Here is a 17,515-nt window from a genome sequence, read left to right as displayed (position 1 = left end):
TTTAAAAAGTATATTATACTGTGCACAACGAAACAATATATGATTTGTTCTAAACCTTGTCTTCGATACCTTTCACAAACGAACCAATCCTGGAGTTTGTGGTGTTTCGTATACAAATATTAATTATAGCCCTACTTGCTTCAGTGCACCCATCTGTATGATTGGTGCCAGCCAATAGCTGGGGTTCAACCCACAATGGAGTGGCTTCTCCTCCAGGGAGGATTGTGTCAACATTCTAATATACTTGTACCAAGTAAGTCGAAGTTCAGTAAAGTATCCTATGTGCCTTCACAGCATGGGATAAATTTGACCTTTGATCTCTGACCTACAGGTGCATTACTAAAGTAACTGAGTCAAGAAAATATAAACCTAATTACTCATCTAAAGACTAGATTAAGATAGCTGAAAGAAACTTCAGTGTGTGTGTGTCTATATATATATATGTTATATATCTCAAGAAAACTAACAGATAACTTTAAAAGTAATTTCAGTTAATTAGGTTTGTTTGGTGTGGAATTAACCACAAAGTTACACATCGGCTATCTGTACTCTGCCCACCACGGGTATCAAACTCCTGTTTCTAGCGGTGTGAGTCCGCACACATATTGCTGTGCCACTGGAGGGCAGTGGGATTTGAATACCAGTCTTATAACTCACTCACGGCCTCAAAAAGGTTGGCCTGGCATGGCCAAGCGTGTTAAGGCGTGCGACTCGTAATCTGAGGGTCGCGGGTTCGCATCCCGGTCGCACCAAACATGCTCGCCCTTTCAGCCGTGGGGGCGTTATAATGTTACGGTCAATCCCACTATTCGTTGGTAAAAGAGTTGGCGGTGGGTGGTGATGACTAGCTGCCTTCCCTCTAGTCTTACACTGCTAAATTAGGGACGGCTAGCGCAGATAGCCCTCGTGTAGCTTTGTGCGAAATTCCAAAACAAACAAACAATCAAAAAGGTTAAAATAGGTTAAAATGAAATGCAATGTCCTTAACCTACACAGAAAAACATAGCTATATACTAATATATAAAGAAAGGCTTGTGTAAAATGTACATTCAGAATAGGTAGCAAAATATTCGAGAAAGAGTATAATAAGATGTTAGAAATTCCACAACCGAATCTCTACTACCGATACTTTTAGTAAATTTACAAACACGACCAGCAGTGCTAGATCTATATACTTTAATCTAACTATTCTTTTTCCTAATAAAGTTAAGGCTTTTCATCATAGTTTTATGGTATTCATTTTTTGTTACTATAGGTTGATCACGTCGTTCGAATAGAACGGGAAAATGCAAAAAAAAACCCAACAACAGTGGTTTAATTTTCTTTTTTCCCGCCAGATCACGAGAAAATGCATTTCTCTCCATTACTAGAGTATGACTAAACCTGTTTCATTGATGAGTTGTTTGAAATAAATCAAACATTTTTTTTGACATTTTTACCTGTCAATCACAGTACTGCTAAATGACTTCATTATACATAATTTATTATTACATATACTTTTATCATTCCGTGTTCCATTTTATCTTATAGTTAAATGATCATTGCAATTTCTTATCTCTAAGAATATAATAATAATGATATGTTACTTGTTAAAAAATTTAAAAAATAGTATGTTTTCGAAATTTAAAATTTCCTATATGCAATTATAATAATGCAAAAAGACCTCATATCTACATTTCAAAGAACATTTACAGCTTGATAAAAGCTGTGGCAGTTTTAGTTTTATAATTAGATGCTGAATGTATTAAAGATATGAAATATCATATCATAAAACACAAAAAGAGTGAACACCTTGTTTAGTATGCTAGTATTTTGAAAACGAACTCTTTACTTTACACAGAACAATATATTTTGTTCTCGAACGTTCGTACAATTTATTAATGTTCGTTTGTTGAATAATGTTTCAAACGTCCTGTGTTATTATACACAGTTCACCCAAATTCTTTAGTCTGATTTTTGTTTTTATACTTTGCTCCAAAAAGTCTGAAGAACAATTATTTTAGAGCTTTGAGGCAAGCCGTGATTATATCAATATTTCATTGTTTTTTTTTAGGTTTGTTTTACTGTCAAGTTATTATTTCACATTATTTTTACGTATACTTAAGAGTATTCATTTGTTAGAAATGAATCTCCTCGCCTGACTAGTCGTGTTCCCAAGGGAATGATAATGGCACAACGAATCAAATTTGCCAGTACCTCCTAGTAGACAGGGTGCCATCAACTATGTGTAAATTACCAACATCGTTGGCTAAGAAGCAACCCTAAACTTGTTTTGAGCCTCTATAATACAGCACTGGTATATGATGTACACTCATCATTTTCTTCTTCTCCGTCTAACAAGCTGTTATCGAATAGTTCGAATTTGGAATCATCTGCACAGAATACACATCTCCAGTTTTAACCCAAAATCTGTTTCATCCTCTTCATTTGGTAACTTCTTCTCAATAATACCATTCAACCAACTTCATGACCACTGAGACTACTATGTAGTAACGTGTAAACTATTGTCCTCTAGATAACACTCACATCTATATTTACAGCAATGTCTTTTTTCTTCAAACAGTCATTTATGTCCTGGATAAGATGTTCTGAGATCCTTAACGTCATGTTTAGAGATTATTAGGTTTTCTACCTATACAATTCCTATTACTAGCATTGCCACTCCCACTTCAAAATCAATTGTGCACAATTGCTACTGAAGTGTGGATTTTGTCTTCAAAATCCTTTGTTTATTATGCAGTATTTTCAATCACAGGAATCATAATTGAAGACAAGCTATTACTACTACAACTACTGGATGTAGTATAACTACCTATGCTTTTTATGATCATCCTATAAGTATAGAACTTTCTGATTGGTTAGATAACAACCAATCACAACGTAAACTGTAATTGCACTTTGGTGAAGTTCATTTGGAAAAAATAAAGGAAGTATTTTCCAGTATTTGCCTCTTTATTCACCGTTTCCATAATTCGTTCAGTTTTTTTTAACGAACCTTTTGTATGTAATTCCGATAAGTATTTACATGGTATTGCTAAAGTTCTTGTGGATTTCTAAAATTAAAGTAGAAGTGAAAGATAGCATTCAGGATTGATCAGACAAAGTTATTTAATTTATATCTAATATATTGTTATACAATTATTAAATTTTCACTTAATATATTGTTATACAGTCATTTACTGTATACTTAATATGATGTTATAGTTGTTCAAAAATGTTTGCTTTTGTTTGCGTATCTTTGCATTGATTCTAGATTCTCAGGTTGGCAAATTAAGATTTTTTTCAGGTTATAAACTGTGTTCAGTGAAATTTCTGAAAGGGTATGATACTATATTGTTGTGAAAAACTATAAATAGCTTTGAGAAGAACCTAGTAGTTATATTTTCTTCTTTTCAGAACACTATATATATAGTCATTTCAGCTACAGATTCATTAAAGTTAAGACCGTACGAAACACAACGTTTCTTGTCTTTGAGAATCTGCCTTTAGGGATAATAAGAAATTAGCTATAAAGTAATGTAAGCACGTAAGGCGTGACTAACAGTGGTTTAGTCAAAAATGTTAATAATTACGAAGAAAAAAAATTAGCTCGTGAGCTGCCAGATCCATACGAAGTATAACTTGGAATGAAAATTAATATATTAATAATTTACTCATCAGTTAAATCTTGAGATTTAAAGCTGTGAACAACTAGAAGGTTTCTATTCCGTGTATTTGTACTAAAAGTAATATAATAGTGAATAAATAAACAAGTGAAAATAAAACAAGCTTTGCTAACAAGTTAGTAAAACACTATTAATTCGAGGCCTAGTGATACGTGAAACTTTTACGAAAATAATTTTAATGCTTGGCATTGTTATATATGTATAAGTCCAATCATGGTACTATATATTCATAAATATTCATTTTCATTACAAAAAAAAAGATATTCCACAATTTTTAGCTTTAATTTTTCACACATAAATTTTACTCAATCCGTATTTTTTTATTCACACTCTTCGTGTATAATAATTCCGAGATTTCAACATTTAGAATACTTGAAGATGACTTCTGCTCTAATGTTTTTATTTGTATCAGAATGATTCTACACCGATCATCCCTCGTAATCTGAGGGTCGCAGGTTCGAATTCCCGTCATACCAAATATGTTCGCCCATTCAGCTGCGGGGGCGTTATAATTTGACGGTCAATCCCACTATTCGTTGGTAAAATAGTAGCCTAAGAGTTTACGGTTGGTGGTAATGACTAGTTGCCTTCCTTTTATTCTTATATGTTTCATTAGGGACGGCCAACATAGATGGCTCTAGTGTAGCTTTGCGTGAAAGTCGAAGAAAAATTCTACCATAAGGATGTATCGCATTTCACATTAAAAATATTGTTTGTATTTCAGGAAATCCGTGCAAGGCTACACAATGGGTAGTGAAAATAGCTAGCCAATGGCACTCATATCTAGCTATTGAGCTACTCTTGTCGGAGAAAATAGTTGAATTTCATGATCATTCTTATATCGCCCCCACAAACCAAAAGTTCATAGGTTGGCTTTGAGGTAAACTGTGGGCCCGAGGCATCACTCTCCAACAAGCTAACTAGTAGTCCACGCTCGGCCCCAAGTAAAAATAGATTTTCAGTTTAGGAGTGCGTATCTCATAAGAGTAGACGTTATGTTACGTATCTAAATACAGAGGTTTCTACCAAAGGTTTGTCACAAAGTTTGACACTCTTGTCTGTAATTCATTATCTATATTACTGACGTTGCCTTATTTAAGTACTTCACATTTTACAGTTTTTATCCAAGTTCTCAGGTTTGATTAACTAAACGATAGTTGTCAAGAGAAGAAAAATTAGAAAACTAATATCTATGTTGTTATTGTTAATTTGTTAAGCTACTTTACATGTAAAGTTTTGGACAAAATAAATAAAGACAACACGTAGTAATCAATACTGTTCTTCCCTTACTGATATGTGCTTGTGTTTTCTGTTGTTGTTTTTTTGTATTTTGCGCAAAGCTACTCGAGGGTTATCTGCGCTAGCCGTCCCTAATTTAGCAGTGTAAGACTAGAGGGAAGGCAGCTAGTCATCACCACCAACCGCCAACTGTTGGGCTACTCTTTTACCAACGAATAGTGGGATTGACCGTCACGTTATAACACCCCCACGGCTGAAAGGGCGAGCACGTTTGGCGCGACGGTGATGCGAACCCACGACCCTCAAATTACGAGTCACACGCCTTAACACGCTTGGCTATGCCGGAACCTTGTGTTTTCTTATAGCAAAACCACATCGGGTTATCTGCTGAGTCTATCGAGGGGGAATCGAGCCTCTGATTTTAGCGTTGTAAGTCCGTAGACTTACCGCTGTACTAGAGTGGGGTATTTTTCCTTATTGAATCATTAATTTTTAACTAAAATATTTTATTATAAATTCTGATTTTTTTTCTGTACAAAAAGACTCCGAGTGTTTAGTGAAAGCTTGCGAAATTTTATTTCGAGAATGTTCAAAAGAATAGATAAGAAAGACACTTAGTCATGAATTTGGCAAACAGCATATACTCCCTGAAGGCTGTTGAATATTTATGGTCGAAATGTGAACCTCATTTTATATGACAAAAGTCACTTGGCTCAATTCGCTGACAACCTGTTTTTGAAATCGCAAACATCAATTTTAATTACGTTTTTTATCTACGCTGTAACGTAGTCGTTTTTTTTATTTGAAGTCCTTGTAGGATATTGGGGTTTTAATAGTGAAATGACGCTATATAGACAGAAACTCTGGTCATTTAAATACATTAGTTCACGACCTTACGGAAATAAAATCACCGAACTCATTTAAGTCTGATTTAGGCCTTGATTTTTGAAAAAAGGAATTTGAAATGTGTTTCCAGTTGGATGTATGATGTATCATCTGTTTATTATCAGTTCCCTTTACGAACTTCAGTTGGATGTATGATGTATCATCTGTTTATTATCAGTTCCCTTTACGAACTTTTGTTGAATGTATGATGTATCATCTGTTTATTATCAGTTCCCTTTACCAACTTCAGTTGGATGTATGATGTATCATCTGTTTATTATCAGTTCCCTTTACGAACTTTTGTTGGATGTATGATGTATCATCTGTTTATTACCAGTTCCCTTTACGAACTTCAGTTGGATGTATGATGTATCATCTGTTTATTATCAGTTCCCTTTACGAACTTTTGTTGAATGTATGATGTATCATCTGTTTATTATCAGTTCCCTTTACGAACTTCAGTTGGATGTATGATGTATCATCTGTTTATTATCAGTTCCCTTTACGAACTTCAGTTGGATGTATGATGTATCATCTGTTTATTATCAGTTCCCTTTACGAACTTTTGTTGAATGTATGATGTATCATCTGTTTATTATCAGTTCCCTTTACGAACTTTTGTTGAATGTATGATGTATCATCTGTTTATTATCAGTTCCCTTTACGAACTTCAGTTGGATGTATGATGTATCATCTGTTTATTATCAGTTCCCTTTACGAACTTTTGTTTTGTTATTCTTGGTAAGCGCCCTGGTCATGAAAATGGGTTTTCTTGGGATACTGCCGTTCCTCTCAAAGACCCCCAGTGGCACAGTCTGCGGAGTTATAGGGCTCTAAATCGGGGTTCAATACCCGTGGTGGGTAAGAGCACAGATAAAGTTTTGTGTAGTTTTGTGCTCATTAACAAGCAACAACAAACCAACATTCTCTCAAAGCAACATCTTCCTAACTAGGACTTGATCTATATATCCCAGTCCTGGAAAGGACCGCGTCTCAGCATGCTTAAACCAACAACAGCAACATAATTCTGATTTTCTTCAATGATAATTCATGGTGTCTAAACGAATTTCAGTTATTTAAGCAGTAGATTAAATTGATTAAATCTGTCACGCGCAACCTGTTGACCTTGGAACAACCTTGTTCATTCGTCATTCATCGAGATATATTCTCGTTCCTGTATTCAACAGTCTCAAGGTTTGGTTTGTTTTTAATTTCGTTCAAAGATACACAAGAGCTATCTGCGATAGCTGTCCCCAATTTAGCAGTGTAAGACTAGAGGGAAGGCAGCTAGTCATCACCACCCATTGCCAACTCTTGGGCTACTCTTTTTACCAACGAATAGTGGGACTGACCGTGATATTATAACGCTCCACGGCTGAAAGGGCGAGCATGTTTGGTGTGACTGGGATTCGAAATCGACCAAATTTAGGCTTACAATTCATTGTGCATCTATAGCCAGTTGTCCTAAAGAAATTACTTCACTCTATTCACACACTCCACTGGCACCACTGTAAGTCTGTCGACTTATAGCGCTAGCAACTGGGTTTCGATATCCTTGGTAGGTCCAGCATAGGTAACCCATTGCGTAGGTTTGTGCTTAACTACAAACAAACAAACCTATAGAAATGATCTATTCAATATGACAATCATTTCCTTGAGTGTGGACTTTTTTTGGGGGAGGGCGAAGAGGAAAGACCATCGATTACGAGTTAAAGGATGTTACTTGTATAGATTATGTCGGGGTATCTCTGTTGCTGCTCCTATAGAACAGACGCGTCGTTATTTTATGACCAGACAAGACTATTGGGAAATATAATGCGCTCAGATGTCACTGATGCGTTTAAGAGATGATACGATAGGACACAGTCACAGGAAATAGAAATGACAGCAAAGAAATCTCACAGTAGACATTAAATAACGACTGTGCACTCATTTTCTGTTTATAAACGTTGTGCGCATGCGTTATTTTGTGCACGACGCTAGGCGTTTTAGTAATGATAATTACGTGAAGTACCAATCTGCTCGCTTCACGAACACGCATTTCTAACGGATGCCAAGTTCTGGGTATTGGAATACTCCAGACAGTTGTTAGCTTCAAGAATTTTCATCTTGTATGACTTCGTTTATTTACAACTAGTGCTGAAAATAACACTTAAAACAGTACGAGTACTCACTCACCTTGATTAAGAACTGGCCTTAGTTTTATACAAGCTCGCGCAGTATTTAAATTCAAAAATAACGGAAACCAGTTTCAGAAAAGGGAAAAAATTAAAAAATGTATATATATATCCGAGAGAATTTCAGTCCTTTTGGCAACATATAATATATTTGCGTTGATTGAAAGGTATTTAAAAATGTGCTGTTTGTGTGTCTTTCAATAGAATATTTTAGGCAGAATGTTTGAAGAGGGAGTATAATTTGTAAGATCAAAAGCCACCACGGATTGGACAAAACACACGTAAATAATATCAGCGCTACGGGAATCTGGAGACATGAGATTATTTAAAGTGGTAATGCTTTATCAGAAGAATATAGATTATACAGAAAGTGTTTCACCCATCGGCAGCATAATGTGTTTTATATCACAAATATAGGGGGTTAAATCGAAGACCCCTTCTTACGTGCGTGTATGTATCGTAAATGTTAAAATGTTAACAATTGTTTTTGTGACTATCATTTAACATTGTTTCTATAAGCAAGTCTTTTCTCGTTCACAACAATTTAAAATAATGGTCCATACAAGACATTTCCCGTCATTTTATTATCTTAACTAGTAAAACAATTCCCTGTAAGCTGAAACTAGCGACCATATCAGTTATTGTAACGCTACAGATTTGCGACATAAAGATATGTTATATGGTATACGAATCGATAGTAAATAACATTATACAATAATCGATAAACTTACACATCAGAAAGTGTAATGCATGATTATACCATGTAGCAACATGTTTTATAAAGTAAACATATTTTAATTCTACTGAGAACGTTAAGGATATAAATAATTTATTCTTTATAACAGTACGAAACAAATATTTTCTTTGAATTTCTTACTATAGTTTTACGGTAAATAATTAAATTTTTATTTCTGGAAAAAAAAATTCATGTCTCTACCTTCACTCAGTTATTGTTGCGCGCTGGCTATGTGAGGACATGAGAATGTATTAATGTTCGAAAACTTATAAATCATTTGTGTGTGTGTTTCTCTTACAACAAAAATACATCGGACTATTTGCTGTGTCCACCGAGAGGTATCAAACCTCTGATTTTGTGTTGCAAATTCAAAGATTTACCGATGTCCTAAGTGACGGGGAACTATAAATTATTTTAAGTTTTCTTACAAACGAACAGATGATTAATGTTTTAATATGAAACAAACAAGAATGCACGTGCTTCTAAGCCTAAATACATGTAGTTCTGTATGTGCTTGTAACTTCATATATAAGTTATACATGCGCGTTTGGGCCCTTAACGACATATACTCTAACCAGATCAAGTTTCTATTTTATTTTATCATGTCAGTGCCAAAGCTACTAGAGAGCTATCTGCGCTAGCCGTCCCTAATTTTGCAGTGTAATACTAGAGGGAAGGCAGCTAGTCATCACCACCACAGCCAACCCGAATCCCCGTCACACCAAACATGATCGCCCTTTCAGCCATGGAGGCGTTATAAAGTGACGGTCAATCCCACTATTCGTTGATAAAAGAGTATCCCAAGAGCTTGATTTCCACAAGTAATAAGTCCATTAATCATTGTAAGATTTTCCTTTGTTTTGGTGTTTAATTGTTTTTGCGTTTGAATACTAAACGTTATTGGCATACACCTTCCATGTGTGTCCCCCATTGGGTCAGCGGCAAGTTTACGGACTTAAAGACAATAGATTCGATTACACGTGGTCGAATTAACAATTTGTATAGCTTTATGCGAAAAATAGATAAGCGAAACATATCTTATGTAGTTGTTATAAATTTTCTGGAAAGCTGTAAATTAAAAAGAACTTGCTAGTGATTACAGTAAAACCAAAAGTGATTATTGTAACATGAAATGTGAACAAATTAATTGTATAAAACACTAATCCTTCAGACAGGAATACCGAATTGAATCTCACTCAGTCTTAGTTCAAACGTATTAGTGTGAGAATAGTTAATTTGCATTTGTTATTGGAGTAAATAATTAAATAATTTCAGTTAACAAAATAATATATGCTACTTCTTTTTTTCCTTTTCGTTTTTACATAAATATATAATTGAACAAACGTGTTCAGGGCTGTTGATCCTACGTTCGAATTTGGTTAGAGACTGTATTTAACCCAAAGGAAGAAATATCGAGGCTCAGTAGGGCCAGATGGTTAGGGGCACTTGACTCGTAATCTGCGAATCGCGAGTTCAAATCCGTATCACACCAAACGTGTTCACCCTTGTAGGCAAGGGGTCGTTATAATGATACGATCAGTTCCACTATTCATGGGTAAAAGAGTCACTCAAAAAATGGTGGTAGGTGGTGATGACTAGTTGCCTTCCCTCTCGTCTTACACTGCTAAATTAGGGACAACTAGTGCAGATATCCCTCGTGTAGTTTTGCGCGAAATTCTTTAACAAACAAAAGCACGCAGTACTAAATTTTTATTAATCACCGTATATCATCTCCTTTTAGTTAAATATCTTAACTTTTGTTGTTTTTAGGCACACGAATCACCACCTCTAACTTATTTATTCATTTGCTTTGGTTAAGCACAAAGCTACACAATGGGCCATTTGGAATATATATTTATAATTATTCATAATAATAATTGATACATATAAATGGTTTCACTTCCCTTATACTTCACATTTCTTCACTGTGTATGAATGTCTGATGACGTAAGCAGTAAAGAAATGTGTACCTGAAATGAAATAATTGGTTTCTGTTGATACACGGTGGTCATTACTCCCCTAAATTTTCAGTTTGTTTTTGAATATCGAGCAAAGCTACACGAGGGTTATCTTCGCTAGGAGTCCCTAATTTTACTGTGTAAGATTAGAGGAAAGGCAGCTAGTCTTCACCACCAACCGCCAACTCTTGGACTACTCTTTTTACCAACAAATAGTGGGATTGTCCGTTACATTATAACACCCCCACAGCTGAAAGAGCGATCATGTTTGGTGCGACGGGGATTCGAACTCGCGACCCTCAAATTACGAGTCGAATGCCTTACCCGACTTGGCAATGCCGGGCCAATTGTTACGAAACCAGTGTGACTATTTGGACGATTGTAGATCAAGCGTGCAGTAGAAAATAAGTATAGGTAAGTGTTGCTTAATTTTTCTCGAGTAAGTAGTATTCAAATTTCATCAGTTACCATGTAATCAGTTTCAGATGTGCGTTCCTTAACTCTTTTTCCACGTGGTTCGAGAGAATCAGTATGGTAATTATCCTTCTCAACTGCGTCACATTAGGGATGTACCAGCCATGCGCAGACGAAGTGTGTACGTCTACTCGCTGTCAGACTCTTCAGTTATTCGACCACCTAATTTATGTTTTCTTTTCTGCGGAAATGATCATTAAGGTTGTGGCAATGGGGCTGATAGGCAAAACCACCTACCTGGCAGACACCTGGAACCGACTGGATATGTTCATTGTAACAGCTGGGTAAGTAGCATCCGGCTAATGCTGGATTACAGCGCCATCTAATGACGGTGTAAGTTAATAACAGTGATTGTTTTCTGAAGTATATTTGGTGTTGTTCTACTACTTGTCGATGTTGATTAATAATTATTATGTATTGATTAAAAAAATAGAAATCGTAATGTTTTGAAACCATTTTGAACAATCGTTTTTGTTGAGTACCATATTTACTATGTTTGTTAAAACAACGATACAGAAACTTCCAAATTACGATTCTAGGTGTGAAAATTGGGAAAGTAATGTGAATCAATAGGCCTGATGTTCGTGACAAAAATAATGTTAGACAATGGATATGTTTTTATCGCTTTCCGACACATTATATTCTTTAAATGTATGAACATTATTTTTCACATCTGTGTTTTAAAATCCGTAACACTGCCGTAAGGAGTAATTTTGGAGTGGTCAGGCGTTTTACACTGTATTACTTCTAGGGGGTTTGGGAAAAATTTAAGCTTTATTGCTATGAGATTTAATCTTAACCATTTTAATTAAAAATACTGCGTATACACAACGTAATGTACTAAATAAAAAGAAACGAGTTTAATACACAACTTTTAGTTTCATATGCCATGAAAAAGGGGTTAGGCCTTGCCGCTTCCTACGCCTTTCGTAACGGGTTGATAGAGCAGTTTTTCACGGTGTGCCGTAATGAGCAAAATCGTAAAATTAGTCTATGTGAAGCAACACGTGAAACTCAGCGGTAGTGGTAATTCTAGGGTTAAGATATTTACACAGATTAGGCTAAATTACTACATATAGATAGAGGTTACGTTCTTCATGTTACTTTCATTATTATTTCTAAATAAAAAGTTGTTTGTTATTAGAATATATTCACAACCATTATGCAATCATGTAAAAAAATTATAAGGGTTAGAGAACGTCTGTTGATCGAACCTTTTTTAAAGTTAAGTAAGTTAAAAAGTGAGAACAATGTTGATACAAGTTCATGAATATGCTGCATTACTTACGGTGTTTAGTTAAACAATATGCATTACTTACAATGCTTAATTAAACAGTATGCACAAAACAAGACGCATTACTTACGGTGTTAATTAAACAATGTGCGTTACGTACAATGCTTAATTAAACAGTATGCACAAGACAAGACGCATTACTTACGGTGTTAATTAAACAATGTGCATTACGTACAATGCTTAATTAAACAGTATGCACAAAACAAGACGCATTACTTACGATGTTTAGTTAAACAATATGCACAAGACAAGATGCATTACTTACGGTGTTTAATTAAACAATATGCACAAGACAAGACGCATTACTTACGGTGTTTAATTAAATAATATGCGTTACGTACAATGCTTACTTGAACGATATGTAAAGACAAGACGCATTTCTTACGATGTTTAATTAAACAATGTGCACAAGACAAGACGTATTACTTACGATGTTTAATTAAATAATATGCGTTACGTGCAATGCTTAATTAAACAATATGCACAAGACAAGACGCATTACTTACGATGTTTAATTAAACAATATGCAAAAACCAAGTTAGTTTATCATAGTTTCTACGCAAGACTAAAAAAACGCTGTTAAAATCAAAGAAATTTTCACCACAATTTGAAAGACTGAGAGTCAACACAAAATTATATAATGAAATATAAAAATATATTTATTGTAGATTGTGTCGACGTTCTTCAGACACGTAAACTCAGAGAACGCTTATATTAAAGGTTTGTCTAAAAATATAATTTGCTCTAATTCTGATCGAGTTTTCTTAAAGATACATTTTTTAATTAAAAAAAAAAAGAAATCTTGTTTTTGGACATTTCCTGCCCCCTTGCATTGCACCAAATGAAATTCCTATCTGCGCAGTTGCGCGTTTTGATTGTTAGCTCACACGTACGTTTTCTGTTATGAGTTGATAAATTTCATAAACATACAATTATTACAGAACAGATATTAATAAAACGCAAGCAGGATCAAAAGTATTTGGTTCAATAGATTACGATGTTTATGTCTATAAAACAAAACCCAATAACTCTTATCTTTACGAACAGTTACAAGCATCCAAATAAATTTAATTAATATGGCGAATGTTCTGTTGCTTGTTTCTTCAGTGACAAAACGTAGCCGTATTTAGAAAAACAAACAAAAATAAGAACGGTGGGATTTTCGTGGATGTTCATAAAAGATGCATGAATTGCCAGTATAAAAGTATTTAAATTATAATTGAAATTTATCTACCATCCAATTATCCTAGAATCACCATTAAGGTAGATAAATATCGATCGATTTATCGGACTATATTTTTCTAAACTTTTGAAGAACCTAACTGCTTTTGTCCATTACTCTTTCTAATACCAATATTGCAATTATTCTCGTTAATTGGTTCTTTAAATTCCACTTGCCTTTTAGACAAAAGCTGAGTTGTTTTACACAGTTTTAGTGATGAAATTTTTACATTGAAATTTTCAACAGACGTAAACAACGAAACATTAGTAATCTGGCGATTAAAGCAGCGGAAAATGTTAATACAGGAGCTATTACAGCTATGTTTGTAACTTAACTCGTCTGTCCTTCGTTGTCTTCTACCTGACACTAATCACATATGCATCACTGAATAGCAAAGATATTTTTGTTGTGTAAACCTATAAATGTGTGTGTATGTGTATGTAAAAGTTAAGGGTTAAACGAGACGAAACGTTAGAATCCGTTACATGTAAAAGCTTATATTGTACATATGAATGGAGTTTCGCAGAATATTTGTCTCATCATCCAGTCCAATTGACGAGGTCTAGCAGTTTGTGTTAGGCCTCTTGGGAAGTAGCATACGAAAGATAAAAAAGTAGATAAGAAATTGTACACATTTCTGTTTTCGAATCCAAAATAGACAAGTGATGAAAGAGGAAAAACGATACCAACAAAAAACACATACAAATAATGCTATTTTCATCACAAATATTAGGCCTAAACTGAAATATATTGATTAATTGAATCGTCTCTGATATGATATAGTGGGGTGCATATCAGTAGAAATTGTGCAAGGTTGTTTAGAAAAAAATAACCTTGTTATATAATCGGTCTTTTGCTAAAAATCATTTAAAGTCGTGATTATTTAAGACTGATTTTCTGGCTATTTCTAAATTTTAAACAATAAAATTGCCAAAACATTCATATCAAGAAATAAGGCAAAGTTCAGTTTTTGTGATGTGGGAATAAACTATGAAAACATATAATAATAATACAGTGTTTAAAATATAATTTTTAAAATTACAATCAGTGTCTTAGTTACGTAATTTTAATTTCACCTTTTTTAAACAGCACTGTTTTTTTACAATTACATTAAAGAGCATTTGTCCTCACTTTCTAACATATTTTTTTTATCTGATTTAGGCCACTCGATGTCTTGTGATATTGACAAGTAATTTCCAAATGAAGTTGTATTTAAATATTACAAGCACCTTATAATTACTTTTGTTAACTTTTCATTTTCAATGGTACTGGATAAAACACGAGATGGCGGGAAAATTGCTCGTTGTAAAAGTAGAATGTTACCGTTACTGTATGACCGATTAATCTCAGTTTTGAACTTGATAACTCCAGTTCAATAAAGGACAAAGAAAGAAAACTATTTGAAATAACCAGTTGAAATAGGATTGTGGAGTCAGGGCTCCTATGAAAACAATGTAGGAAAGGCTAGTACAGTAAATTTAAATTCGATATTTTTCGTGACAACAGCCCAGTGGCGGCGCCAGGATATTTTTGTTAGGAGGGGGGGGGCTGAGGGAAACTGTGGAGGGGCTTCCCAAAATGCCATCAATATGAAGTATAGATAGTAAATTATAATAATGTAAATACCAAGGTACATTTCAGAAAGGTGTGCTATTTTGAACTGCGTTTTTAATGCAGTTTTCATTGGATGTTAATTGTTAAGCAACAACGACGATTGTGTTTTCCATATTTTACGAATATATGTAGGTAACAATATTGGGGGGCTGATGGGGGGCTTGGCTCTTGGGGGGTTCAAGCCCCCCTTGGCGCCGCCACTGCAACAGCCAGACTGTTGATTTTGTTTACTTACGACAAAGGGAAACTGAAAAAATTACGTTCTCAAATACGGGTGTTAAAGCTAAACTATGTTGTTGTTTTTTATCATTTTCTTCTCTGTTACATGTTATGATATACTTTGTCATTAATATATTTGAACTTTAGAATATGGCCTGAACAGTAGCCTAGAATATTTATCTTGTTTTTTCCCAGGAAATTATAGTATTTAACGACGTATTGGTTATGTTAGGTTAGGTATTTGTGAGCACTTGGTAAACGTGTTTTTTTTAATGCTCTGATTTATTTAGAAGTTTGAAACGATAATAAGATGCTTCACGAGTTATGGTTTCAAAACTGAAACTTGGTTAGCAAATATTCGAATCATCATTTTAAAAATTCTAAATTCTGAAGGAATTTTATGTGGTCATTTTTACCCCATACAACTGCTCATATTTTATGGGTAACAATGTTTTTCTAGTTAACAAATGGCAGACCTAAATAATTAACACTAACAGTGATTTCCCAAAGTCCGAAACTCTGTATGTGTACGTTATCTTGAATGCTTTTTAAAACTTTTTAAAATAAATTATTTTCCAATACCTTTTTTTTGCAACTTCTTTGATAGGACTCTTGAATATTGTTTGGATGTTGGAAGTATTAATTTATCTGCCATCAGGACTATTCGTGTTCTACGACCTCTGAGAGCCATTAACAGAATTCCAAGTAGGTCAAATATCGACTATTTTTATTATATCTTCACTGGTTTTGTTCATTTGTTTGTCTGTGTGTTTGATTTTTCATTAATTTCGTACATCTAATTTCAAAGATTTTTAAGAATGCCAAAAGATAAAATGTATATTTTATTGTTACTAAGATCATAGAAGGGTCAATTAATGGCTACAAATTGGTAGAGAAATTATTTTGTTATTAATTACGTATCTTGGTTCGTTATTTTTGTATGGGGGGATAAGAGTTAAAAAGTTATTAAAGTGTGATTTCTATGCTAAACATGTATTTGTTTATCGTATGATAACAGAAAATAAAGCTAAAATAAACATGTATTTATTTATCTTAGAGTAATAGAAAATATAAGCAAAACAAATATATACCTACTTATCATACAACAAAAGAAAATACAATAGAATATTGAAGAATAGAAAATGCAGATGAACGATATTCTTAACAAATTAAATTACATGAAGTTATTTAATATGAAAGTTAATACAGTTGAAATAGTAACTTATTTAACATCGATTATTTATGTAATGCCTAAAGGAAACACAGTATCAGCAAATTTGTTTGTTTTTTTAATACTGAATATTGAGACACACTACAAATAAGTTTATATTTGATATGTTTAAATTTAAGAACTAAATTAATGACTTTTTATCAGTTAGTCTGTGAATTATAGTTCAAAACGTTTTACTTTGCAAACCTAAAAGCTATTTCAGTTTTTTTGTCCTGTTACAGAATACTTTAAAAATTAGTTTCACAAATTCGAAGTTAAGTTTATAAATATAGCGTGTATAACAATCATTGTACAAATTATTTTCACGTCTGGCAATCGTATCCTATTGTACTGTCATACAATGTATGTCAGAAAGTTGTTTTGGCGCCATATTGTTATAAATATCGTTGTGTTTAGGAAGAAAATTATCATTGAAAAGATACGTTATTCTTTTTGTTTTTATCCATTAAGTCAATTATAAAATATTTACTAAATTTCGATGGTAAAATGTGGAATTTTGTGATGCAGTTTCATAGCAACTTACAAGAAGACAAATATATGTTTCTGATTCACTTCCTTTTTATCTTCTAGGTATGCGAATCCTGGTGATGCTATTATTGGACACCCTCCCCATGTTAGGCAATGTTCTTCTTTTGTGTTTCTTTGTCTTCTTTATATTTGGTATTGTAGGGGTTCAACTGTGGTCAGGCCTTCTGAGGCAGCGATGTTTTATGGGACAGCTACCTCTGAATATCAATCGTCCAGGGTAAAGAAAAAGATGAAGCATGATTTTTTTTTGCCTTTGTTACACAGTTCTTAAAT

At 33.9% G+C, this 17,515-nt stretch overlaps 1 protein-coding gene across 1 annotated transcript in view; it reads left to right on the top strand.

The window, feature by feature from the left end:
• Positions 1-17,515, top strand: part of LOC143255033 (voltage-dependent T-type calcium channel subunit alpha-1G-like) — a 226,544-nt gene that overhangs the window by 129,520 nt on the left and 79,509 nt on the right. Inside the window, 3 exon segments of the mRNA XM_076510047.1 lie at positions 11,173-11,418; positions 16,091-16,188; positions 17,285-17,459. Coding sequence (XP_076366162.1) covers positions 11,173-11,418; positions 16,091-16,188; positions 17,285-17,459 — 519 coding nt within the window.

Source organism: Tachypleus tridentatus, chromosome 7, assembly GCF_004210375.1.
Source record: "Tachypleus tridentatus isolate NWPU-2018 chromosome 7, ASM421037v1, whole genome shotgun sequence".
In the NCBI taxonomy this organism is placed as follows: Eukaryota; Metazoa; Arthropoda; class Merostomata; order Xiphosura; family Limulidae; genus Tachypleus; species Tachypleus tridentatus.
This window is presented reverse-complemented; position numbering and strand designations above follow the sequence as displayed.